This window comes from Zootoca vivipara, chromosome 2 (assembly GCF_963506605.1).
Source record: "Zootoca vivipara chromosome 2, rZooViv1.1, whole genome shotgun sequence".
NCBI classification, from domain to species: Eukaryota; Metazoa; Chordata; class Lepidosauria; order Squamata; family Lacertidae; genus Zootoca; species Zootoca vivipara.
Window position 1 is genome coordinate 17,931,832 of NC_083277.1, and position 27,998 is coordinate 17,959,829.

At 45.8% G+C, this 27,998-nt stretch overlaps 1 protein-coding gene across 3 annotated transcripts; it reads left to right on the plus strand.

The window, feature by feature from the left end:
• The first annotated feature begins 768 nt into the window (after window positions 1–768).
• Window positions 769–27,467, plus strand: LOC118080933 (L-amino-acid oxidase). 3 transcript variants are annotated; one of them, XM_035106974.2, is made up of 7 exons: window positions 769–1,075; window positions 15,541–15,764; window positions 17,221–17,327; window positions 17,702–17,903; window positions 20,122–20,175; window positions 23,511–23,647; window positions 26,074–27,467. In XM_035106974.2, the coding sequence occupies exons 2-7, from the start codon at window positions 15,612–15,614 to the stop codon at window positions 26,837–26,839; spliced, it is 1,419 nt and encodes a 472-aa protein (XP_034962865.1). In that variant the 5' UTR covers window positions 769–1,075; window positions 15,541–15,611; the 3' UTR covers window positions 26,840–27,467. The 3 variants fall into 3 exon arrangements, with proteins under 3 accessions (XP_034962865.1, XP_034962862.1, XP_034962863.2); XM_035106971.2 differs by lacking the exon at window positions 769–1,075 and adding an exon at window positions 1,103–1,411; XM_035106972.2 differs by lacking the exon at window positions 769–1,075 and adding an exon at window positions 11,519–13,178.
• Window positions 27,468–27,998: the final 531 nt, after the last annotated feature.

The window sequence follows — 27,998 nt, forward strand, 5'->3', positions numbered from 1 at the left end:
GAAGATTTCAAAGGGTGATTAAATTTCTGAGCAGTTATTGACCTTTGATTAGATTCTTACTGCATAGATGGAGAAGGAGGTGCACACCCCTCTAATATAGCATTGCCACACCCCCAGGGAAGTGAACTGACCACTCATAGGACCACCCACAGTCATTAGGAAACATTTTCTGATGGTTAAATTCTAGACTTAAATCAGGCCTTGCTTTAAGGTGGAGACTCCAGCTCCCACCAGCTTGAGTCAGAATGCCCAATGGTCATATCAGAAAATGTTTCCTAATGGTTTTACTTTGTTGGGTGCCTTGATCACTGCAGATGGTGACAGCAGTCACGAAATTAAAAGACGCCTGCTTCTTGGGAGAAAAGCAATGACAAACCTAGACAACATCTTAAAAAGCAGAGACATCATCTTGCCTACAAAGGTCCGTATAGTTAAAGCTATGGTTTTCCCAGTAGTGATGTATGGAAGTGAGAGCTGGACCATAAAGAAGGCTGATCGCCGAAGAATTGATGCTTTTGAATTATGGTGCTGGAGGAGACTCTTGAGAGTCCCATGGACTGCAAGAAGATCAAACCTATCCATTCTTCAGGAAATCAGCCCTGAGTGCTCACTGGAAGGACAGATCCTGAAGCTGAGGCTCCAATACTTTGGCCACCTCATGAGAAGAGAAGACTCCCTGGAAAAGACCCTGATGTTGGGAAAGATGGAGGGCACTAGGAGAAGGGGACGACAGAGGACGAGATGGCTGGACAGTGTTCTCGAAGCTACGAACATGAGTTTGCCCAAACTGCGGGAGGCAGTGCAAGACAGGAGTGCCTGGCGTGCTATGGTCCATGGGGTCACGAAGAGTCGGACTCGACTAAACGACTAAACAACAACAACAGCTGCATCAGATTTGGAGCCCAGACGCAGCCACACCAGTTGCAGAGTCCAGGAGTTGGACATTGGCTGTCGGGTCCAGATGCTGCACATCGGTTTTCGATGGAGTTCAGATGCTGCACATTGGAGTAGAGCTGCGAGCTGTTGCTGTTTTCCGGAGCTGTTTTTCCAAGCTGCTGCTGTTTGATTTGTGGAGGTATGTTTTTGCCAACAAGCATAAGATAAGCTTGCCTGTTAATTGTGCTGAGTGGGAGAGAGAAGCTTGAGAGAGTCAATGCTTAATTGCGCTGAGTGGGAGAGAGAAGCTTGAGAGAGTTAAGGCTTACCGTAATTGTGTTTGTCCTGAATGATTATATTCATCGAGATCAAGCTGGTTTTTTACCTGGGAGACATATGGAAGATAATATCAGGAATGTAACAGATGTTTTGGAAAGATTAGAGGTTAAAAAGAACTCGAAAGCTATGTTAATGTTTGTTGACGCAGAGACGGCCTTTGACAATATTTATTGGAGTTTTATGAAAGAAAATTTAGGTAAGATGGAGGTTGGACAAAATTTTCTAAATGGCATCAATGCGATCTATTTTGAGCAAAAAGCAAAAAATTATAGTTAATAATGTGGTTTCAGAGGAAATTTGAATTGAAAAAGGAACCAGGCACGGATGCCCACTTTCCCCCCTGCTCTTTATCTCAGTCCAGGCCCAGCTCTAGGGGTAGTCTCGGTAGCGCAGGGTGCCAGGGCGCGGGGCCGGCAGGAAGGCGCTGTGTGACGAAGCTGTGCGGAAGCCATGCTGCACGCTGTGCCCACCCACCAGGGCGGGGGCACCGGAGCGATGTCCGCGCCACGGCGCCAGGGCGCCCAACTGGCTTGAGACGGCCCTGTCTCAGTCCTAGAGGATTTGCTGAACATGATAAGGAAAGATGAAGAAGTTAAAGGGATAGTAGTGGGTTCCAAACAATAGAAGTTAGAAAGGCTTTGCTGATGACTTGGTGTTGACTTTACAAGATCCAGAAACTAGTGCAATTAGAGCACAGGAGTTCAGACAAGTTGCAGGTTTTCAATTGAATAAAAGTAAAACCAAAAGTTTTGGGGAAAATTTATCATTAGAGGGGAAAAATAGGCTACTGGAAACCACAGGTTTGAGTTTTGTTAAAAAGGTGAAGTATTTGGGTGTGAATATGACTGCAAAAAAATTGAATTTGTGCAAAGATAATTATGAAAAGCTATGGAATGAAATTAAGAGAGATTTGGATATTTGGACAAATTTAAAGTTATCAATGCTGGGCCGAATTTCTGCTGCGAAGATGAATGTATTGCCAAAAATGTTATTTTTATTCCAAGCACTTCCTATCATTGATAAGATGAATTGTTTTAAGGAATGGCAAAAGGTATTATCTAAATTTATCTGGCAGGGGAAAAACCCAGAATTAAGTTCAAGTTATTAACGGATTCGAAAGATAGAGGGGGATTCTCTCTGCCAGATTTGAAGATTTATTTTGAAGCAGCAGCCTTTTGTTCGTTGAAGGATTGGTTTTTGTTGGAAAATACTGATGTCTTAGATTTGGAAGGTTTCAATAATGTATTTGGTTGGCATGCATATCTATGGTATGATAAGATTAAGGTCCACAAAGGTTTTAAGAATCATATAATTAGAAAATCATTGTATAATGTTTGGATTAGATACAAAGATTTGTTAGAAAGGAAAACACCCAGGTGGATTTCACCATTAGAAGCTAAGACCCATAAAAGGTTGAATATGGAAGCCAAGTGGTTGAAATAAAAAGATATATTGATGGAAATAGGAGACCAATTTAAGTTAAAATCATATGAGCAGTTGAAAGATAATGTGGATGATTGGTTTCAATATCATCATATAAATGAAGTGTTTAAAATGGATAAGAAAAATACAGGTTTTCAATCAGAGAAATCCAAATTGGAAACGGACAGCGGACAGCCTGGCCAAGCGGGCACAAAAGGGGCGACCAGGAGCTACCACTCTGCAGGCGAAGTTCAAGTGCCCCAATAGGGACTGAATTTGTCTCAAGGCAACCTTCTCTCGGGGCAGAAACTGCAAAATTATTTCACGCAATGCCACTAATTTTTGCTCAGGCAAAGCAGAAGTCTGTGCCACAGTATCCAACTGGATCCCAAGATAAGATAATTCTGTGGCTGTGCCAGTGTGGTGTAGTGGTTAAGAGCGGTAGACGCGTAATCTGGGGAACCGGGTTTGCGTCTCTGCTCCTCCACATGCAGCTGCTGGGTAACCTTGGGCTAGTCACACTTCTCTGAAGTCTCTCAGCCCAACTCACCTCACAGAGTGTTTGTTGTGGGGGAGGAAGGGAAAGGAGAATGTTAGCTGCTTTGAGACTCCTTAGGGTAGTGAAAGGTGGGATATCAAATCCAAACTCTTCTTCTTCTTCTTCATGGATGGTTAGGGACCAAAGAGGCCCTGCTTGGGTTAGAGGCTATAGGAGGGCATTATTCTTCTTCTTAAATTCCCAGCAAACAAGAGGCGTATACTTCTTGGACCCCTGCTTGGGTTTTTGCTGCTCAGCAGACTTACTCTTGTAGTGGGGAGACACATAAGTAGTTCACATATCAAGATCCTTACGATCCCAATGGGCAGAAGGAATCTTGGAGGCTCTGCGACGGAAGGTCTCATCGTAGCCTATAGCTCAGGGGTCCCCAAACTACGGCCCCCGGGCCGGATGCGGCCCAATCGGCCTTCCAATCCGGCCCGCGACGACCCCCGCCGCCCGCTGCCGCCGCCCGCTCTCACGGCGCGCGGCGCAGCGGCGATCTGAAAAATCGGCAAAAAATCGCCGAAAATCCTTTGTGCGCATGCGTACGGGCCTCTCCCGACCCGGAAGAGGTCATTTCTGGTGCACTTCCGGGTCGGGGGAGGCCCATACGCATGCGCACAAGCGATTTTCGCCGATTTTTTTCCGCCCGTGTGCGTGTGCGCATGCGCACGGGCGCGCACTCCCCCGCCCTCCGGCCCGCTGCGCGCGCACTCCCCTGCAGTCCGGCCCACCGCGCGGTCGGCGCGGCGGGCACCGGCCCGCCGCTCGGTAAGTCTGGGGACCCCTGCTATAGCTGCTTGAGCATCCGCCAACGAAAAGGCTTTATGCACTAAGGATAAATAAATCCACAGGTGCTAACCTCTCTTGGGATAAGCTGCAGAGATTACCCCAGCAAACACCTGAAAGACATCCAACCATCTTTCAAAGGTCTTTTCGACCTTGCTAGAGCTGGCCTTCCCCTTGCCTGAAGTGGCCATCTTGTCCTTGTCCAAGCACTCACTTGGGGGCAGGAGTTTAAATATATCAACATAGCGCCCATTAAGAATCCTGTTTCGAAGTCTTGAATGCAGATGAGCGCCAGAGATTAAGTCCCTTACTGTATTGGTCGAGACTTTAACGTCCTTGACCAGTGCTCCACCAATGCATTCCAAAGGCAAACCATACTTTGCCCTGTGGGTATTGGCCCTACATAGCCACGCCCACCTGGGAAGGCCCAAAGCCCCTTCCCCATGGTCCCACTACAAGCCAAGGGCTGTCACCTTCATCCTCAGATGTCTCAGAAGATGTACCAGAAGAGGAGGTAGAGTCACCTTCCCAACGCCTTTTGGGCTTGCATTTGGAGCGGCTGCACCACAACCACAAAGATGTTTATTCAGCTTTACGCCCATCATAAAACACAACACAACAAAACAAATAAAACCACGGACACGTACAAACCACAGATAATATAACACAATTCACAGCTCACAAGGACAAATATTAACAATTTAAAACACATATCCTGAAGGTTTAAGATTAAGATTAAAAATATAGGTGCTAACTAAAATCAATATCATGTCATTTTAGAAAATTCTTATAACTATCAATAATCAGCTAACATTCCATTCCGTCTCTTGTACGAGAGGACGGCTGTTAGGAATTTAGCAACCTGTAGAGTAATATAAGGGTCCACATCTTGAAGAACCCAGGCAAGCTGAAGGTCAACTGGATTGTCAGCCATAGGCTGGATTATGGAGTTTAGTATACTAGCACGAGCCGAACTGTACATAGGGCAGATAAACATAACATGGCGTAAGGATTCAGTTGATTTCATTTCGCAAGCACACATTGAAGAGACTGGGCCCTTAGTAAATCTATGTCTCAGCACGTTTGTTGGAAAAACATTGAACCTAGTGTTAATGAAGGCATACCGATCAGACACGGCTGTAAGCGATGTTAAGTAGAATGGAGCATGGTAAATAGGGGTTATGCCAATATTTAACGGCGAGCAGACTTCCCCACCAGCTAGACAATTTTGGTATAGGAGCGGCTGCCTTTTCGGCATTTGCCTCCTAAAGAGGGAACTCTAGGCACCGGGAAATCCTCCTCAGAAGACTGGATGTCGAATACCTCCCTTGATGGGGTGGGGAGCCAACCTGCAAGGAAGCAGAAGCGTGCGAGGAGCTTTGCCGTGAAAAAGAACTCCCCCCTTGCTGCCCACCATGAAAGCCTCATAAACAGTAGAAGATGTGGAAGGGTCAGGCTGTGGGATAGGCTGCCTTCCAAATTGCTGAGCCAGTGAATCAACCTCCATATTAAATCTGGCCAAGGCCAAAGGATCTGTTCCAATGTCAGCCATTATCGTATGCAAACGATCCATCGTATGCTGGGGCAACGCCGGGACAGGCGCTGAACGTGTTACCGTAGGATTTCATAGTAGATTCTGTTCCACCTTAAACAGGAACAGGCTCGGAAGAGGATGTTGAATGTGTCACATGATATATACTTCTGTTTGTTGTGCTATTGTATTCTGTTGCTTTTGCTTTGCTGATGAAGAAAGACACGTTTGGTCTATCTTCCGAGATGCTTTAGAATAAACGCTTGTAAATATGCAAGAACTTCTCTCTGAGTTTCTTCTTGTTGCTGCTGCCGCCAAACCACGCTAAAGCTGGATAAACTCTGCTCTCTCCGAGAGCCTGGATCGTGTTACAGTTGGCTACCGGAGGGAGAAGACACCCAGCAGATGCTTACCGGGGGGGGGGGGGGGCTTGGTGGCCCAGGTCTTCTGTGTGTATGCTAACAAAATGGGTTATGGGCCCAGAAGTGGAATGGCTACTCGCCCAGGAGGCAGCAGGAAATGACAGTGTATTCCGAATGCAGCTGGGATGCTGGAAACTTTCGGCGAGAGAGGAGAGAAGGTATGTAAAAGCCGGAGCTTTTACAAGTATGCCGCAGCAGGCACGCAAGCAGAGACTTTGATCTGCGCAGCCTGAAGTTTTATGGCTGGCAGTAAAACTTTCACAGTGGTTAATGACTGTGAGGACAGTGAGAGCTGCAGCATTTTCCCCAGTCAGTAATAGAGAAGGGAAAATGGAGTTTTTGCATAGCTCTGAAGATATAATTTTCCTTGGAGAAGGAAATTATCAAAAATGGGCTGAGTGTAGGCTGAAAGCTGCAGGAGTCTGGTACACCATCGCCGCTGAAGGGGGGGGGGAGGGCCCATTCCCCTGACCCCAAGCCTAACAGCTGGGTGTCAGATAATTCTTTTGCCAGAGGATTGCTTATTTTAAGTTTAAGTCCTTCTGTTTTGATTCATGCTGCTGGATGCAATTCTGCCCGGGAGATGTGGGAATCATTGAAGCTAGCTCTTGGATTGGGAGGAAGCTGTGATGGCAATTCCCCTAAAGATTGCTTAAGTGCAGGAGCTGAGGGCGCCACTTGGGAATTGCAGGAGCTGGCTGTTGCGTCAGACCTGGGACAAGTGGCTGCACAGGATGCTTCAATGGAAATGGCTGAGGGCGCCAGTGGCAGATCTCAGGGGGAGATGGCGTCATCATCCCACACAGCCGTGCAGTCCCGTGGGAACGAAGGTCAGTCTTCGAAGTCTTTCCGGAAGGCAAAACGTAAACACAAGCCTGCAGCTGTGTTGCGGAAGTGGGGCGAGCAGCCCACAACAGTGCCTGTTGACAAGGCCCAGCCGAAGGGGGGAGAATTGCAGCCCACAACAGTGTCAGATGACAAAGGCCAGGAGCAGGGGGGCGGTGTGATGCCCACAACAGTTCCACCAGTGTTTACTGCAGCTGGCAAAGACAAAGGGAAGGAGTCTTCGGCTGGAAAGCAAAAGGGGGGCCAGGAAGAGCCCACACTGCAGCTACACGAGATTTAGCTGGCACGAAAGGTTTTTCCAAAAGTTTAACGCAAGTTTGTTGTCAGTTCCACAATTCAGAAGCACATTTCCAGTGACAGAAGTTTGTTTGCTCGCTTTTCTTCACAGGATGGCTTTGTGAAGACAAGTGAAGGACTTTTAAATGTGCAAGGAACTGGGGATATCCACACAGGAGGACTGAACTTGACACTATATGATGTTTTATTTGTGCAAGATGCACAAAATAATTTGCTTTCCATTTCACAGATTTCTGAAGAAGGATATTGTAAGTGGAAGACAGTATAGAGAGCCTCCCCCTTGCATCAGGAGTAGCTCCTCCCCAAGCAGCGATGGAAGCTCGGGCACTGAAGGGGCTAGCCAGGAAGCGGAGGGAGAGTGCCGGGGCTCTGACAGCATGGGAGAGCCCTGGCTACACAGGAGGGAAGAGAGAGAGAGAGAAGGGGGGAGGGAAAGCACAGAGCGTAGACCCTTTTCTCCGGTTCTGAAATTATGGAGGAGGAAAAGGGGGAGGAGATTCACTGTCCCGAGACTCCTATGTTGGGGGAAATCACGCAGGGGGGCAGTGCCGGATTCTGGATTGGAATGAGCAGACATGTTTCCAACACCTCTCTACACTGTAAATAGAGTGCACCAATAAAGACTGTTAAAAGACAAGCTGGTGGAGAGTCGTTACTCTAGAGTAGTCGCAACAACCTCTGACAAATATGGAATTTCTTTCGAAAATGGAAGCTGTCTCATCAAGAAAGGCGATGAGGAATTTCTGAATGCTCCAAGAGTTGATAATCAATATATGTTCACTTTTGATTATGTTGATGAAAATGTGGTTGATATGCCTGAAGTTGCTTGTGATGCTAACACTGACCAGCTTCTTCTTACATGTGGTTTTCATCGCACCAATGGTCACCTGGGTTTGCAGGAGGTGTCCAAGGAGGAGCAGGGAGAGGTTCAGGGTTTAAAGGTTCAACCCTGTGATTCTTTTGCAGAATGCAATGAGGTAATTGCCGAAGATGGGAAGCTGTCTAGCAGACAGACTTCCACACCCTGTGAAGTGAATCATGTTGATCTAGCTGATCAAATGACACTTTCAGTGGATGAAGTTGCAAGTGACCAAGATGGTCATCTGACTCCCTCAGAAGGTGAAGAAAGGGACACCAGGAGTGATGGTAGTGCCAATCCCATTGGAGTGAAATGCTCCAGTCCCAGTGCAGGTGAATTCACTTCTCAGGAGCTAGATGCTTTCCTGGATGAGAAGCGAATTCAAAAGGATCTCTCACATCCCAAAAGTCCTTGGGAGGGTGGTTTGTGGGGGGGGGGGAGCTGGGAATTCTGGAAAATCAATTGAGCAGGGACTCACACTCTTGTTGCACAGTGCCAATCCAGAGAAGGTGCAAAAGGAAGGGATTTCCCAGGTTCACCCAGATGGTGATGTCAATCCCAAGGGGGTGGTAAAGGAGGAAACTTCCCTGGCTCACCTAGGTGGTGCTACCAATCCCAAGCGGGAGGAAGGTGGGGGAATTTTCCTGGTTCATGCAAATGATGTGATTCACCCAAGTGAGGATGTAATTCATCCCAGGTGGGGATGGAGCAGCACAGGCTGATGATGATGATGATCAGGATGTTTCTAATTCAGTGGGAGGTAGTGGTACTGCTGTGGCAGGTGATGAAGCAGGATACGAAGGTGTTGAAACCTCACTCAGACCTGCAGTTGAGTCTGACACTGAATTGGGGGAATCACTGTTCACCATTGGTCATTTTTCTCCAGAGAACGAGGAAATGAGTGTTTGCAGATCTGAAGAGGCCACAACAGGCAAACAGCCTGAGAGATTTGCCGATGAGTTTGATAAAACTGCTGTTGCTGTTCTTAGTAGCTCAGAGAAGGTTTTTGAACCTGCAAGCTTCAAGGAGGTTCAGGAAATGACCTCTAAAGATGCTCAACCATGGCTAGCTGCCATGAAAGCTGAAACTGATTCCTTAGATAGGAATCAGACCTGGGAGCTGGTCAAAATGGTCCCAGGAATGAAGCTGGTAGACAGCAGGTGGGTCTTTAAGGCCGAAACTGACCAACATGGCAAGGTAGTGAGGCACACAGCCAAACTGGTCGCAACAGGTTTTTCATAGGTTCAAGGTGAAAACAACATTGAGACTACTGCACCAAATGTGAAGTATGAGAGCTCAAGATTGCTTCAGAAGAGAAAATGCACCTACCACATTTTGTTTTGGATGCTAATGTTTTGATTGAGATTTTGCAGGAGGATCTGTTTTTACTTCCACCTGCAGGAGTGCAGGTACCACAGGGGATGGTCTGCAACCTGAAGAAATCCCTGTTTGGTCTCAAGCAGAGTACCGGGTGTTGGGATACAACACTAGCAGAGATGTTGCTTTCTCTAGATTTTCACCAAAGTATTGCTGATTCATGTGTGTTTGTCAAGGAAGAGGGGGAGCACAAACTGTATTACTTTTGCTTTGATGCTGATTTGCTTATCTTCTGGAAACACAAGGATTTATACCAGCATACACTTGCTCAGTTGCAGGAACACTACACCATGGTGGATCTTGGTGAAGTTTCCAACTATCTTTCTCTGGAAGTTGAGAAAGACACAGAAGGTAATTTTCTGGTTCACCAGACCCAGAAGATTGCAGAGGTATTGAACAGGATGGATTTGGGAAATGCAAATCCTATAGACACACCTATGGTGCCAGGTTATCAGAGAGATGATAACGCAGAAGCATTTTCTGACACCACTTTGTACAGATGTGTTCTAGGCAAGCTATGCTTCATTGCAAAATGTTCAAGACCTGACATTGCTGCAAGCTATGATTTGCTTGGCAGGCATGCTGACAATCCTACAGTTCAGGATTGGCAAGTTCTGCAGTGCATAGTTTGCTATCTTCAAAGCACTATGCACTACAGGCTGAAGTTGACAGGTCAGAAGACTGGAGGTCTTGAGGTTTTTGCAGATGCAAGTTTTGGAAATGATGCCACAGGTGGCACAAGCTCTTCTGGCGTTTGCTACTTGTACAACCACTGTCTGGTTAACTGGGTGTGCAAGGTGTGTGCACTGCGCAGCTAAAATGGCGCTCTCGCCAAAACAAGATGGCGCCCGGCCAATCCAAGATGGCGCTCCCGCCAAAAGTGCCAGCCACGTCCCCGCAAGAAGGTAAACGCAATGTACAAATGGGGGGTGGGTCCCAAACCGGGTGAAATTCCCCACAACCCCAGGCAGCAGCCGCCAGGAGAGGGTAACTCTCTGCTGAGATTAACCCGGCTGTAAAATAATTTAAAAGCACCGACTCTGCAGTCGCAGCGAAAGGCACGTGTAAAAAGCCAACCGGCCAGCTAAGGCGGCGGCTAGAAATCGGCCCGTGAAACTGTTCCGAAGTCCCGACGCTGCAGCCGCAGCAAACAAGGAGCATGCCGAAGCCAGCTGCTAAAGCGGCAGCAAGCCCAAAGACTCGAAGGGGCTGAAGCCCCTGAGGGGCAAAGGGCCCTTGGAAGGGGAGGGGGAGGGAAAGGCAAGGAAAGGAGGGGGGAATTTAATGAAAACTAAAGGATTAAAAGGATAAATCAGGAGAGAGAAGGAAAATGAAACAGATCACCGTAACGCCGTAGGTAGATCACTCTCCCTTTCGGCTTGCAGCGGACACGATGCTGGTGCTTCGATGCACTGGCCCAAAAGAGGAAGCTCAGGGACACATGCCTGGGCTTAAATAGGGGTCCCTTGATAGCATTTAGCTGGTATCCCATCCATCAAATTGCACCCAGCATTGAGGGACCACCAATAGGGTGTTGTGGCCATCCAAACGTTCCCATCCACAACATAGGGTTTGGTTGCCAGGCCACACTGCAAAACATGCCCACTTGTTAGGGAGGACCTGATTTGTGGCACCTGTTTGCAATTTGGTGTCCTATTCTTTCCTCTAGTCACTATGTAGGTCAGGCTGAGCCTCACAGCAGCTGCTGATCCACTCTGGTGTGTGTGTGTGTGTGTGTGTGTGTGTGTGTGAGAGAGAGAGAGAGAGAGAGAGAGAGAGAGAGAGAGAGAGAGAGAGAGAAAATCGCGTTTATCTATCCATCTCTCTTGTTTCTGCCCTCCCTCCTTCTATCTGACTGCTGCTCCATCTTTCTCGAGATGGGAGGGAGCCGTGTGTGGAGGCGCCGCCTTCTCAGAATAACTCTTGTTATTGACCATCTCATTAGCCAAAAGCAGACCCATGCTTCCCACTGAAATACTTATAAGTTTATGTTGATTAAAATCATTCTTCATTTTAAATATTGCATTTTTGTGCACCACAAATAAAATATGTGCAGCGTGCATAGGAATTCGTTCTTCTTCTTTTTTCAAACTATTAGTCCGGCCCCCAACAGTGCCTGAGGGACAGTGAACTGGCCCCTGTTTATAAAGTTTGACGATCCCTGCTCTAGTGCCTGAACTACTTTAGCCCTTCCTTCTGTTAATGCTCTTTTTGTTGTTCTTAGGTTTTGCAAGCGCTGAGTCCTGCTTCTTAAAATGCTGCCTTGGCCCCCCTTCTGTCTTGACTGTCAGCAGCCTTTTATGTGGATACCATGCTATCTCTTTCTTTTGCCTCGAGGCACTAGGCCTCAAGTCCCAACGGCATAGTCCCAATGGCACAATCGCCTTGAAATGCGCTTGCTTCCTCTTCCTGCTTGGGAGCCTTGCGACACCCACCACCGGCACTTTTCTTGCACTTGGGCTTGGCCAAAGAATTTGCTTAGGGCTAGCCATATTTGACCTTAGAGGTGAGGAGAATCATAGAATCATAGAGTTGGAAGAGACCACAAGGGCCATCCAGTCCAACCTCCTTGCCAAGCAGGAAACACCATCAGGAAACATCCAAGAGGAGCTCTTGGATTAAGTGGTTATTTACTTAATTAATGCATTTATATCTCACCTTCTTCTCCAAAGAGCTCAAGGCAGCATACGTGGTTCTCCCCCTCCTCATTTTATCCCCACATCAACCCTGCAGGGAAGGCTAGGCTGAGAGGCAGTGTCTGACCCAAAGACAGATAGTAAGCTTCATAGCCAAGTGGAGATTTGAACCCTGGTCTCCCAACACTATATCACTGTAGGATATTTTAATTTAATATATTCCATGGTGTGTGTGTGTGTGTGTGTATGTACAGTGGAACCTCAGTTTATGAACACCTCGGTTTACGAATTTTCGGTTTACGAACGCCGTGGACCCATCTGGAATGGATTAATTCACTTTCCATTACTTTCAATGGGAAAGTTCATTTCAGTTTATGAACGCTTCAGTTTATGAACAGACTTCCGGAACCAATTACACCCATGCTTCGGGTTAAGTACGCTTCAGGTTGAGTACTCCGTGGGCCCGTCTGGAATGGATTAATCCACTTTCCATTACTTTCAATGGGAAAGTTCGCTTCAGGTTAAGTACGCTTCAGTTTAAATACTCCGCGGGCCCCTCTGGAACGGATTAATTCACTTTCCATTACTTTCAGTGGGAAAGTTCGCTTCAGTTTACAAACGCTTCAGTTTATGAACAGACTTCCGGAACCAATTGTGTTCATAAACCGAGGTACCACTGTAATATTTTATAACCTGACCTGAGTCTAATCTAATCTGACCTAATGTCTTCGAATCAGTCAGTAAATATCAGGGTTGCTAGATAGCTGTCAGGGAGCAAATTATGCTGTAGCCTCTGACATTTGCTTTCCTGTGTAGAAAGAATGACTATATCAAGCTGAAGTCATTGCTTCCCTTGCTTCCCACGCATTCAAGTTTTATTAGACCCTTAAAAATCTTACAGGATATCCTATAAAACACACTGGGCAAAAGGTGAGATCTTCTTGGCCTCCCTTTTAAGCATTCAAGATCAAGCTTTGTGTGTCTTTCCCCCACCCCTAAGTTGCTTTTTAAAGGTACATTCTTAGAAGATCTACAACTATATTGTGCCATCCATCTCAATTGTGTGTGCTGTGCTTCAGGTGACCTTTACCAGGTAGGTGTGTTTGGGAATTGCCCTTTGAGAGGTTGGTCACCAAAGAGGTTTCTAAATCACTATTGGCTCATAGCCTGCCACATTCTGGCTATAAAATAAGAGCATTCACTTGCCATCCTTACACTCCCTATGAGAACATGGACCAATTCTGTAAGTCTTTCATTTTCTCATAGAAATTTTAGGTTGCAAATGTCCTCTGGGACATCAAGTTATGGCTATGCTCTTTCTAATCCTGATTTGTTTTTAACTTTATAATTTCTTCTTCTTCTTCTTCTTCTTCTTCTTCTTCTTCTTCTTCTTCTTCTTCTTCTTCTTCTCCTTCTTCTTCTCCTTCTCCTTCTCCTTCTCCTTCTCCTTCTCCTTCTCCTTCTCCTTCTCCTTCTCCTTCTCCTTCTCCTTCTCCTTCTCCTTCTCCTTCTCCTTCTCCTTCTCCTTCTCCTTCTCCTTCTCCTTCTCCTTCTCCTTCTCCTTCTCCTTCTCCTTCTCCTTCTCCTTCTCCTTCTCCTTCTCCTTCTCCTTCTTCTTATGTTGACTATCCCTTATGGAAACCTTGGAAACCTTATGTTGACTATCCCTTATGGAAACCATATGTTGACTATCCCTTATGGAAACCTTGGAAAAACCTCTGTTGGGGATGATTAAGGTACATGGCATCCTTTTCCAATCTGGTGCCCTCTAGATATTGTTGGACTACAACTGAGCATTGGCCATGCTGGCGGGGAATGATGGGTGTTGGAGTCCAACAGCGTTGAGTGGGCACCATGTTGGGAGAAGGCTGGTATCTGATGTCTGATGTGAGAAGGACAAAGAGATTGATCCACCGGGTCTTCAGTGTGGTGTAGTGGTTAAGAGCGGTAGACTCGTAATCTGGGGAACCAGGTTCGTGTCTCCACTCCTCCACATGCAGCTGCTGGGTGACCTTGGGCTAGTCACACTTCTCTGAGGTCTCTCAGCTTCACTCACCTCACAGAGTGTCTGTTGTGGGGGAGGAAGGGAAAGGAAATTGTTAGCCGCTTTGAGACTCCTTCGGGTAGTGATAAAGCGGGATATCAAATCCAAACTCTTCTTCCTCTTCTTCCTTGATCCCTTGCTTACAAAGTTCTGCTTTGAATTTGTGTTTGTTTGTTTTTTGTAACTGTCATCTTAATTGCAACGATGCCTTTGACTTCATCTTTTTAATACCTTTCTTCATCATCTTTGTGAAAAGGAATGATTTCTGACATAGGAGGGCTATAGGTCAAAGCAGACAGGGAAATAGGGAAGTTCGGAGGAGACTTGGAAGAATTGATGCTTTTGAATTATGGTGCTGGAGGAGACTCTTGAGAGTCCCATGGACTGCAAGAAGATCAAACCTATCCATTCTGAAGGAAATCAGCCCTGAGTGCTCACTGGAAGGACAGGCCGTGAAGCTGAGGTTCCAATACTTTGGCCAACTTATGAGAAGACTCCCTGGAAAAGACCCTGATGTTGGGAAAGATTGAGGGCACTAGAAGAAGGGGACGACAGAGGATGAGATGGTTGGACAGTGTTCTCGAAGCTACGAACATGAGTTTGACCAAACTGTGGGAGGCAGTGCAAGACAGGAGTGCCTGGCATGCTATAGTCCATGGGGTCACGAAGAGTCGGACACGACTAAACGACTAAACAACAACAACAACTACAACATCAAAGCAGCTGCAGTTAAGGGAAGAAGAACAACTGGGAGGCAATATCTTAATTTTGGCCAAGGACAGCTATACAGTTAATCAGTGCTATTTTTCTAGAAAAAGAGGTGCTGGAACTCACCCTGAATGCCTCCCTTGTTCTCTTATAATGGCAATGGCACCCACCCGAGAGGTGCCGGAGCTGAGTTCCAGATGAAAAAAGTCCTGCAGTTAATACATTTGATTCTGTTGTGAGAAGAGACTACAGTACAGTAATATTTCTCTGGCCCAATTTGTAACCTAGACAATTAAAAAGAAAATAGGCACCAGGTTTCCACCCGGTTGGGGGTCAAGTACTAAGTAGTTATTTCAGTTATTTCTAAAGAATTCAAAATTGGAATGTGCCAAAATGCTTGACTCAAACAAAACAAAACAAAATTTACGTTTTTCATGCATTTTTTAAATCATCATCATCATCATTATTTATTATCTGTATTCTGCCCTATACTCACAGGCAGTGCTTTCCCCCTAAAAAAACATTTAGGGGATACTCTCATTTTGACTCAAGAAAACCACCATTTTACAGTTCAAATTGGGAAAAATAAATACAGTAAATGGACAAAAGTACAAAGATTCACAAAATGTTTAGAGGTATGTGTACCCCTGTGCCCCCCCCCAGAAAAAGCACCGCTCACAGGTCTCAGAGTGGTTCACAACATAAATTCACAATATAAAAAACACAAGATACATAATTAAAACAAGAACAACCAAATTTAAACAAATATTTTTAAAAGGGCACTGGATGTCATTTATGAATTTGCTCTCCTTGTTTATATATAGTTCCTGTTCAATCATTTCTTGTTTTCTAGCACTTTCCCCATTCCTGCTGCTCGTGATAGCCTTGGTTTCCCCAAATCACGCTGAGGACCACGAGGAATGGATGAAGTGTTTTGATGATCCCGACTATGAGAAGCTGTTAAATGTTGCCAGAAATGGGCTGGGAAAGACTTCAAATCCAAAGACCATCGTGATTGTTGGGGCAGGAATAAGCGGGCTCACTGCCGCCAAATTACTGAAAGATGCTGGACACCAGGTAATTGTACTAACAAAGGCTGCAATCCTGTGTACACTTTTCTTGGAGTCAAGTGGATTTACTTCTTAGTAGCCATGCATAGGTCTGAATTCTGAGAAACCAGAGGTCTTTAATCTTGAGAAAAAGGAGGAAGAAGGGGGGGGTCTAAAATGAGTAGGTAGAGGTAAAGGGACCCCTGACCATTAGGTCCAGTTGTGACCGACTCCGGGGTTGCGGCGCTCACCTCGCTTTACTGGCCGAGGGAGCCGGCGTACAGCTTCCAAGTCATGTGGCCAGCAATGCAAAGCCACTTCTGGCGAACCAGAGCAGCACACGGAAACACCATTTACCTTCCCACTGTAGTGGTACCGGTTTATCTACTTGCACTTTGACGTGCGAACCGCTGACCTTCTGATCGGCAAGCCCTAGGCTCTGTGGTTTAACCCACAGTGCCACCCACATCTGTGTTTAGACACGTTTAGAACCACTAAAATGAGTGGTTCTACAGAAAATGGGCTAGTGCTCTTTCACCTGCCATTTGAGACCCTTAATTGGAGGTGCCAAGGTTTGAACTTGGGAGCTCCTGTCTGCGCAGCTAGCCCCATATAATGAAGCTATTGCCCCTCCCATGTGCATAAAGTTATGTTTTTCGCATCCATGCTTGCAGGGGCTGATCTACTATGAAACTAACAAAGCTTATGTTTCAGGGCTCTTAATCTCAGAGGGGTCCCAGATGTGACTTTAGTCCACGTTGCTTAATTTTGGGGGGTCATCTAGGTCATCTAGGTAAAACGGTAACCTTGGATGGTTAGGTCCAGTCAAAGACAACTATGGGGTGCAGCGCTCATCTTGCTTTCAGGCTGAAGGAGCCGGCGTTTGTCTGCAGACAACTTTCTGGGTCATGTGGCCAGCAGGACTAAACTGCTTCTGCTGCAATGGGACAGCGTGACAGAAACCAGATCACACGGAAACACTGTTTACCTTCCTGCCGCAGCGGTACCTATTTATCTACTTGCACTGGCGTGCTTTCGCACTGCTAAGTTGGCAGGAGCTGGGACAGAGCGACGGGAGCTCACTCCGTTGTGCGGATTCGAACTGCTGGCCTTCTGATCAGCAAGCCCGAGAAGCTCAGTGGTTTAGGCCACAGTGCTACCCACGTCCCTTTTGGGTCTACTAGACCCCATTTGAGTCGCACAACTCAAATTCATTATTTTTGTTGTTGTATGTATTTCAACAATCCCAAAGTTTGGGAGTCCGTAGCACAAATCTTATAAAGGTGTGGCGATCTGTCGTGGAACAACCCCACTGAAGAAAGTGGTTGGCCCGACCTTGTTGCTGGTTGTGAAGGGGGCCCCCCATGATAGTCAAAGCTTCAGGACCCTAAAAATGTAGGTCCACTACTGTGTGATTGTTTGTTTCTGGAGCAGCAACCAGTAAGGAAGTGAAGCATAAACAGCGACAATGCATTTGTTCCTAGGTTCAGATTCTGGAAGCCAGTGACCGCATTGGGGGTCGGATAAAGACCTATCGTGAGAAAGACTGGTACATGGATTTGGGACCGATGCGTCTGCCCAAGCAACAAAAGTAAGGCAAAAAGCTTGTTGCCAATCATGCACAAAACTCATTCTGTTTTAGAAACATCTGTGGATGAAGTACTTCATTTTATCCTGGATGTTGCCTCCTCCCCATTTCCTGGAATTAGCAGTTGGTGTGATTTTTTAGTTTTGAGTAGGCGTCTGCCTAGAGAGCAGATTTGGGAAGGGGAAGTGACCCTACAAGACCTGCTGCATTCTTGGCCATAACAAAATATGTTCAGCTTTTCGTTCCTATCTGGCATTATCCTCCCTTCTGAATGATTCGCAGCCTTGCTAACATCCCTGAATATGAAAGTATCATGTCCTGTTGTTATTTTACATATATACTTTTAAAAAGGCCTTTCTTACTCCTTTCCCCCGCAGAATTGTTCGTGAATATATTAAGAAATTCAACCTCACGTTAAACCCGTTTGTTCAGACGGATAAGAATGCCTGGTACTTGATTAGAAATAGAAAGGAAAAAGTGTCTGCAGTGGAGAAAAACGCAGAGCTGTTTGGATATGAACTGGCTCCCAATGAGAGGGGGAAATCTGCCTCTCAACTCTTCCATGAGTCACTGGATCGGGTAGGTGTTTTGTAAAGAGGCTGTGTGTTCATGAATCAGCTTGCCTGGAAAGTACCTTCTTCCGATCACATAGGACTATAATGGCCCACCCAGTCTAGCATCCTGTTTCTAGCCAACCAGATGCCTAGGTGAATCCAGCAAGCAGGGCCTGTGTGCAGCAGCCACTTTCCCAAGTAGTGGTCAGCAGACTGGCATCGCTTGCCCGGCTTCCCAATGACGAGCACTGCTGCTGGTTACAGAAAGGGAGAAGGGCAAGACCACTGCTGTCAAGGACAGAGCCAATGCACCCCACTGCACCCACACTATAATGAGTTAGTTCCACACCACTTTGGCCCTTCCAACATTGGGAAGCCAGGTAACCACTGCTACGCTGCCCTGCTGACTGCTGTTGCCTCTCCCTACTTGTGATTACCTGCAGCAGGTATTCAGTTCGGCAGTGGAACTGGTTACACCCTTCAGCAGATACACACTATGCTTCTACAAAGGCTTTCTCTTTGGTGGTGCTACAATTTTTTATTTAGAGGTGGGGAAAACGCCCATCACAGGGAGGCTGGCCTAGCTGTGACCGTACTACAAGAAGAGGAGGAGGAGGAGGAGGAGGAGGAGTAGTAGTTTGGATTTGATATCCCGCTTTATCACTACCCTAGGTAAAGGTAAAGGGACCCCTGACCATTAGGTCCAGTCGTGACCGACTCTGGGGTTGCGCGCTCATCTCGCATTATTGGCCGAGGGAGCCGGCGTATAGCTTCCAGGTCATGTGGCCAGCATGACAAAGCTGCTTCTGGCGAACCAGAGCAGCACATGGAAACGCCGTTTACCTTCCCGCTGTAGCGGTTCCTATTTATCTACTTGCATTTTGACGTGCTTTCGAACTGCTAGGTTGGCAGGAGCTGGGACCAAGCAACGGGAGCTCACCCCGTCACAGGGATTCGAACCGCAGACCTTCTGGTCAGCAAGCCCTAGGCTCAGTGGTTTAACCACAGCGCCACCCTAAGGAGTCTCAAAGTGGCTAACAATCTCCTTTCCCTTCCTCCCCCACAACAAACACTCTGTGAGGTGATTGGGGCTGAGAGACTTCAGAGAAGTGTGACTAGCCCAAGGTCACCCAGCAGCTGCATGTGGAGGAGTGGGAACGTGAACCAGGTTCACTACGCTGGCTTGGGGTGGGTAGATGGGCAAATGAAGGTCTTCATATTAGCAAAGGCACATATAAATATGGGTGATTTCTGGAATTACTTTCTAATCAGCTCTTCTCACCTTTTCTTTTCTCTTCACACTTTTTGCAAAGCTTCTTTGTGGGTTTTGCGCTGCATTCCTCTGTTGTGTGGATTCATTTTGTTCACCCGTTGTTATGCAAGCCTTGCATCTTTTGATGAGGGTGGTGACTTAATTGTCAAGACTTTATGATGAAGGGCTTAAAACAAACAAACAAAGCAACACACACCCTCCACATCGCACATAAGACAACTCCCCTAATTCCCCATGCAGATATTATTACTTCCATGCCGGGAACTTGCAGTGCACATGGCTGCAAACATAGCCCACTTCTCAAGCCTTGCCCTGAAGTCCTTTTTGTTTCAAAACAACATGGCAGTGGTAGGAAGGAGTTGCTGCTTCTATATTTGTACTGGCAGCAGCGTCAGATAAAGTAACCAGGAAGATTTACAGCAGCGTTAAAATGGCTCTTGTCTGCAGTTTACCTGATGTTGACTGTTGCCCCACCTGAACTACTGTAGTGTTAAATGGTTTTTGTGATATTTAGAGTGGATATATTTATATATTTTTGCCTTTTTACCAAGGCCAAGTTCCCCTACTAGTCAGTACCTCAAAGCAAATTTCTTCATTCAATCTCAAAAGCTTGTTTAGCTACTGCTGCTTCTCACCTTTGCACAGTACCACAAGGTGGAGGGAAAATACAGGTGTCAACTGCAATGTTAGCTCCTAAATAAATGTTTTGAGATGCAAAAAAGAAAAGAAAAGAAAAAAAGAAAAACACAAGCTCCAAACTCCCTTTGGGCATTTGAAACTCATTGCACAGTTGTGGGCCATTACTCTTAATATAATGTTGTCAGAGCATATCTGAATCACTTGACAAATCATCAGATGTGACCAGAGTGTTTTTTCTTAACTGAAAACTGAATGAATGATTTAAGGGTGGTGGGGAAGGTTTCAAATAGGCATTTCTGATCCAGTAACTATATTTGTGTTTCCCGTGCAGGTAACAAAAAACTGCACGATTTTGAAGAAAAAATACGACTCATATTCCATCAAGGTAGGCAAAGTGTGCCTTTGCTTGTCTGCAGTATTTTTACTTTGATCTGGATTGTCGCTCTTGTATAAAACTTTTGTATGAATTACCAGTGCAAACGGTTGATGGCTGAACTTCGCCTGCTTGCTCTCTGTCTTAATGGTTCTTTAACGTTAAACAGAACTTGAACCAAACAGCCTTTTGAATCAAAGACTGTCCTCTGTAAAGTGGGCCTCCTGGCAGCATGTTCAGGTACATGTGCGCCACACTAAATCAATGGAGCAATCCTCTTAGCACATTAGTGGACATGGGCAGGCTCTGACAGCCTGTGGATTTGCACAAACAGTGAAAATACAGCCATTCAGAAGTTAATAAAGGAGGAACTCTCTGCACTGGAGAACTCCATCAGGAATCACCCGGCCTGGCAGAAGTTCCACAAGGAAAAACAAACCATTTACCACTCTCAACTGGAGTTACTGAAGAACCAGAAAAATAAAAAACTCTGCAACCTTTCCAACCTACAGGCCACCAATCAAAACAAGATCAACAACATTGTCAATCTTTCACAGCAAACACTCAGCCCAGCTGAGGAATCCGTCCTTTCACGGGGACTATCATTCTGCCCTGCCAAATCCCAACACATGATTCAGTTCTGCGGGGACCTGGAAGCATTTTTCCGCCGTTTACGCCTGAAGGAGTATTTTCATCACACACAAGAACAAGACAAAGTAGAACAAACTACATCCCCACAACACAACACCTCTCAACTTACTGGGGAACAACCATCACCCTCCAAACGCATCAATGAACAGAACATTGACCACCAACTACCACCGAAAAGAAGTTACACAAAAAGGGACTCCACATGGACCCCTCCTGATGGACGCAATACCACACTAGATCTGTACATTGAATGCTTCCGCCACAGAATCCAAACGGATGTGACCAGAAAACACCATCGCTTACAACAAAATCTAAACCATGCTGAAAGGAGAGCCATAGAAAATCTCAGGAACAACCCAGACATTATAATTAAAGAGGCAGACAAGGGTGGAGCTGTCGTCATCATGAACAAAACTGATTACATCCAAGAGGCCCACAGACAACTTTCCAATACTGCCTTTTACATGAAATTGGACTCAGACCCCACACAAGCATACAAAAAAGAACTGAACAAGATTATTAAGGAGCTACCCCTACACATCCAAGAACAGATCCTCACAAACACACCAGCGGAACCTCGGCCAGGAACTTTCTATCTTCTACCCAAAATACACAAACCAGGAAACCCAGGACGCCCCATCATCTCAGGTATTGGCACCATTACAGTGGGTGTTTCCGGCTATATGGACTCTGTTCTGAAACCATATGCTATCAGTGCTCCCAGCTACGTACGTGACACCACAGATTTTCTGAGGAAAATACAATATTTGAACAATCTTCCTAACAATACTATACTAGCCACTATGGATGTGGAATCTCTATATACCAACATCCCACACAATGATGGTTTACAAGCCATAAGGAACACCATTTCAGATAAAACCACAGCGGACTTTGCTACCAAACTCTGCCACTTTGTCCTTACCCACAACCACTTCAAATTTGGTGATGACCTGTTCCTCCAGATCAGCGGCACAGCCATGGGCACCCGCATGGCCCCACAGTATGCCAACATCTTCATGGCAGATTTAGAACAACGTTTCCTTAACTCCTACCCACTCAAACCTCTCCTGTACCTGCGATACATTGACGATATTTTTATTATCTGGACACATGGACAACAGACCCTGGAAACCTTCCACCAGACATTCAATGACTTTCACCCCACCATCAACCTAACAATGAACCAATCTATGCAAGAAATACATTTTTTGGACACTACTATAAAAATACAGGATGGACGTATAGACACCACCTTATACAGAAAACCAACTGACCGACAAACATATCTACATGCTTCTAGCTACCATCCCAAACATACCAAACAATCCATCGTATACAGCCAGGCCTTACGTTACAACCGCATCTGTTCCAACTCTACAGACAGAGAATCTCACCTAAGAGATCTACAGCAAACCTTTTTAGAACTAAAATATCCACCTGATGAAGTTAAACAACAGATCAACAGAGCCAGGCAGATACCTAGAGAGAACCTGCTGCAAGACAGACCCAAAAAAGAAAATAACAGAACACCACTAGTCATCACATACAGCTCCCAAGCTAAAACAGTACAACGCATCATCAGAGATCTACAGCCTCTCCTGGACAATGACCGCTCCCTTTCTCAAGCTCTGGGAGGAAGACCTTTCATTGCCTACAGACAGCCACCCAATCTTAAACAACTCCTCACCCACAATAATACAACCACCAGACTTAACATGGACACTGGTACCAGAGCCTGCAATAAACCCAGATGCCAACTTTGCTGCCACATACACCCAGACAACACCATTACTGGCCCCAACAACATCCAACATACCATCTCAGGACTATTTAATTGCTCATCCTCTAACATTGTGTATGCCATCAAATGCCAACAGTGCCCTTCAGCTCTCTATATTGGACAAACAGGCCAAACCCTACGCCAAAGGATAAATGGACATAAATCTGACATCAGGAACCAGAAGACAGAAAAACCAGTAGGAGAACACTTCAATCTCCCAGGACATTCTATACAAGATCTCAAAGTAGCTGTCTTACTACAAAAGAATTTCAGAAATAGACTGGAAAGAGAAGTTGCTGAATTGCAACTTATCACCAAGCTCAAAACCATGGAGGGACCTGGTTTGAACAGAGATATCGGGTTCTTATCTCATTATACATGATAAGCGATCTTCAGCCATCTCAACCCTTGCTTTTTCATGCAAAACCATTTGCAGTCGTTTGCGGTCATCAACAGCTATCAGTCAGTCAATCACCCATTTCCACCACCCTTCTGAGTGATCCCCCCTCCCCATCCCCACCCCTCCCCACCCCTTCTCTACATAAGTGCCTGGAAACTTCCATTTCACTGTATCTGAAGAAGTGTGCATGCACACGAAAGCTCATACCAAAATAAAAACTTAGTTGGTCTTTAAGGTGCTACTGAAGGAATTTTTTTTATTTTACTTCGATCCAGACCAACACGGCTACCTACCTGTAACTACAGCCATTCTGTTTGCTAAAATTACAATTAGGCCCATAGAATCTTTAGTTGGTTGGAAAATTGGATGGAGAAGACAAAATTCGGGAATGGGTAATCTGTGACCATGCTGTTGGACTATGTTTGAGGATAAATTAGCTGGAGCTCAAATAAGGAAGCATGTGTACTTTTAACCAGCCTTTCTCTAGTTAATCCCCCTATTTCCTCCAAACAGGAATATTTAATTAAAGAAGGAAATCTGAGCAAGGGAGCAGTAGATATGATTGGTGACCTCTTGAATGAAGAAGGTGGATTCTATACTTCGTTTCTTGATTCTGCTATGGACTATGTAACCTTCTATGACGATGACAGGTAAAAGGGAGGGGATATTGTATAAGCTTTATTAATACTGTACTGTAACTGAGCAGAGTTGGATGGAGTTTTGGTTTCTCATTGTTCCAACCTGAAGGAGCGTCTCCACCCCAGTCGTTCAGCCTGGACACTGAGGTCCAGCGCAAGGGCCTTCTGGCGGTTCCCTCACTGTGAAAAGTGAGGTTACAGGGAAGCAGGCAGAGGGTCTCCTTGGTAGTGGCACCCACCCTATGGAATCCCCACCCCCACAGAGGTTAAGGAGATGAGTACTTATATAGCATCTGAAGGCAGCTCTGTATAGGGAAGATTTTTAAGGCTTAATGTTCTATTATGTTTTCATATATGCCGAAAGCCACCCAGAGGGGCTGGGGCAACCCAGTTGGATAGGTGGGGTACAAAGAATAAATTACCATTATATTATAAATTTGGTTGTCCACATCTCCACTTCAGTTTGCAGATTTATTTATTTTTTAAAGTCCTTGTGAAAATTTAACTGTGCTTTTCTCCTAATACAGTGGTGCCTCGCTAGACGAACGCTCTGTAAGATGAATTTTTCGCTTAACGGAAGAATTTTTCGAGCGGAGGTTGCCTCGCTAGACGAATTTGTTTTATGAAAAATTCATCTAGCGAATCACGGTTTCCCATAGGAATGCATTGAAATTCAATTAATGCGTTCCTATGGGCAATAATAATAATAATAATAATAATATCAATGCATTCCTATGGGATTCGCTAGACGAATTTTTCGTTATAAGAATTGACCTGTGGAACGAATTAAATTTGTCTAGCGAGGCATATGCATTTGGAAGAAGATCTGTAGATTATTGTTATTATTATTATTATTATTATTATTATTATTATTATTATTATATACCCTGCCCATCTGGCTGCATTTCCCCAGCCACTCTGGGCGGCTCCCAACAAAATATTAATAATAATAAAAAGCGAAAAAACATCAAACATTAAAAACTTCCCTAAACAGGGCTGCCTTCAGAGGTCTTCTAAAAGTCAGATAGTTGTTTATTTCCTTGACATCTGATGGGAGGGTGTTCCACAGGGTGGACGCCACTACAGTGGTAACTCGGTTTTCAAACATACTGTAATCCGTTCTGGAAGACCATTCAAGTTCTGAAACTTTCAAAAACCGAAAACTCAATACGAAAGGCTCAATACGGAAAACTCAACACGGAAGCCGCGTCGTGGCATGTTCAACTTCTGAAAAGTGTTAGAAAACAGAAGCATTTACTTCCAGGTTTACAGCATTTGAAAACCGAAATGTTCGTTAATGGAGACATTCGAAAACCGAGGTACCACTGTACCGCCAGCCCTATGCTAGGCAAAGTGAGGTGGCTGCCTTAGGTGGCAGATGCAAGCTGCTGGAGGACAGAGTTGTGCATACCACACAGCCTGCACTGTGGCCTCTAAGCCAGCTTGCTGCCTTCAGGCGTAGGGGTTGGTCCACTGCCAGCCCAGTCAGCTTCCATGCACAGAATGGTAGTAGACACAATCTTGGAATAGCATTGGAGGGGCAACGTCTTGCCCTTTGCCTCAGGCGGCAAAATGTCTCGGACCTGTTGGAAGTTTGGTAAATATATGCCGCAGGGGTGTGCAGAAAGAAATAGCCAGAAAGTATAACGAAAACTTAAGGTTATTTACTCATGGTGCACAAAGTCATTTTTAGGCTTTACATGTAGCCAAGATGGAGCCAAGAAGTTAACACTAGGACATGCTAACTCAGCTTGGAAAAGAAGCAGGAAGGAAGTAAAACCTGAGAGGAAATGAGCTGCTTTCCTGAGGAATCGGGGAGGAAGGGAATAATAGGTTGCCTTTTGGTCTACCGCAGGGGACTCCAAACTAAGGCCCAGGGGGCCCAATCGCCTTCTAAATCCGGCCCGCGGACCGCCTGGGAATCAGCATGTTTTTACATGAGTAGAATGTGTCCTTTTATTTAAAATGCATCTCTGGGTTATTTGTGGGGCATAGGAATTCGTTCATTTTTCCCCCCTTCAAAATATAGTCTGGCCCCCCACAAGGTCTGAGGGACAGTGGACTGGCCCCCTGCTGAAAAAGTTTGCTGACCCCTGGTCTACCGTGTACCCCGCTACTGGGCCAACCACTGCAGCTTGAGGTAAAAAGGCTGGAGGTGTCACAAAGGAGGGCCAGAGAAAAACCTAAAGATAAGAACCGGCACAGCGAGGGGGAAATCAGCAGTGAAATGTGATGGCTGTGCTGCTCTGGATACATCATTATATGCCTCTTAGTAACTGGAGGAACCAGAGAATGATAATATGCCATTTTGCTTTTGAAGTAACTTAGGAAATATAAATGTCGCAGGGAGCACATATTGTTTGGGTTGCTCACCCTGTTCAATGAGTTTTCCTTTCCTTTCCTTTTTCTGCTCCTGTTTCCTCCTTCTACCTCCCCAGTTTTGAGGAAATCACAGGAGGATTTGACCAGCTCCCCAAAGGCTTCTCCCGGGAAATGACCGGGACAATCCGTCTAAGCTGCAGTGTAGAGAAAATACTTAGAACCGGCAAGAAAGTGAGGGTGTTTTACCGCAAGCGGGGCAAAGGAACCTTGTCGAGTCTGACCGCCGACTACGTCATCATCACGGCGACGGCAAAAGCCGCTCGACTCATCAAATACCAGCCTCTTCTCTCCCATCCCAAGGCTCGCGCTCTGCGTTCTTTCCATTACGCAAGCTCTACCAAAATCGCCTTGGCCTGCACAGACAGGTTTTGGGAGAAAGACGGGATCCGAGGTGGGAAGTCGATCACGGACCGCCCATCCCGAATGATCTATTACCCGAACCATGTCTTCCCTAGTGGCCTCGGGGTACTCCTGGCCTCTTACACGTTTAATGATGACGCCGACTTCTTCGTTCCCCTCAGCGAGGAAAAGTGCGTTGACGTGGTGATGGATGACCTGTCGGAAATCCACAATGTCTCCAAGTCTTACCTCAAATCCGTCTGCAACAGGCACGTTGTACAGAAGTGGGCCCTAGACAAGTTTTCCATGGGGGCCTTTGCTCTACCCACTCCATACCAGTTCAGCCAGCTTTTCGAGGCTTTGAGTCAGAATGAGGGGAGAGTGTACTTTGCCGGAGAGTACACAGCCCACCCACATGCTTGGATCGACACAGCCATGAAGACTGCTATAAGGGCAGCAAGTGGAATTCATCTCAGTGCCTGACCTGTGTTGCACGAGCTGCAAAAGCAGGCCTTGGTGATGTTTATCCTTCATGAAAAGGAAATATCAATTACTTGATCCTAGCTGATGATTATTTGTGTACTGCAAATGTTTTCTTTAGGAGGCACTGTAACCTTGCAATAGTTTGAATTCACCTGCAAAGGCACGCTCCACCATTGTCTCCCGAGGCAGACGGATGTTTTCTATTATTCTTTTTTGGAGGTTGTTTTGTTTTTACCTTTCCAATACAGTGGTACCTCGGGTTACAGACGCTTCAGGTTACAGACTCTGCTAACCCAGAAATAGTACCTCGGGTTAAGAACTTTGCTTCAGGATGAGAACAGAAATCGTGCTCCGGCGGCATGGCGACAGCAGGAGGCCCCGTTAGCTAAAGTGGTGCCTCAGGTTAAGAACAGTTGCAGGTTAAGAACGGAACTCCGGAATGAATTAAGTTCTTAACCAGAGACACCACTGTATGCTGAAACCCATTAATGTGTTATCTGATTCCTCCCCTTTCTATGGTATAATGTATATATGCATATTTTCGTTTCAATGTAAGTCATTTGGAGACGCTTTGTATGACAAACAACTAATCAGTTAAACCAACCAACAAATAAAGGGATTTTCTCTCAACCTGCTGTGTGCTTGTGGCAGTGGATGATGTGATGGAGCAAAAATAATTTCCTTATTTGATTCCTGCATTGCAGGGGGTTGGACTAGATGGCCCTCATGATCCCTTCCAACTCTATGATTCTATGATTATTCATCCACTTCCCCTCCTTAATCAGCTTATGTTGTTGTTGCTTTTTAAAAAGTGATTGTTGTTGTTTAGTCGTTTAGTCGTGTCCGACTCTTCGTGACCAGGCACTCCTGTCTTGCACTGCCTCCTGCAGTTTGGTCAAACTCATGTTCGTAGCTTCGAGAACACTGTCCAACCATCTCGTCCTCTGTCGTCCCCTTCTCCTATTGCCCCCAATCTTTCCCAACATCAGGGTCTTTTCCAAGGATTCTTCTCTTTTTAAGTGATGCACAATATTAAAGAAGATTCATATTGTGTGGAACAAATCATATTTTTAACTACATTGCAAGGCACAATCTGTTTGCATTTTTTGGCTGCCAGGATAATGGTCTTAAATGAAATAAACGCTGCTCAGAATTCACT

What these genes read in the sequence shown, in the direction of transcription:
- LOC118080933 (XM_035106971.2), top strand. Translation starts at nt 1,273, where the DNA reads ATGGAAGATAATATCAGGAATGTAACAGATGTTTTGGAAAGATTAGAG. An exon ending in TTTTATGAAAGAAAATTTAG is followed by an intron (nt 1,412 to 15,540) that starts GTAAGATGGAGG and finishes CTTGTTTTCTAG; the next exon opens with CACTTTCCCCATTCCTGCTG. An exon ending in ACGACTCATATTCCATCAAG is followed by an intron (nt 20,176 to 23,510) that starts GTAGGCAAAGTG and finishes TCCTCCAAACAG; the next exon opens with GAATATTTAATTAAAGAAGG.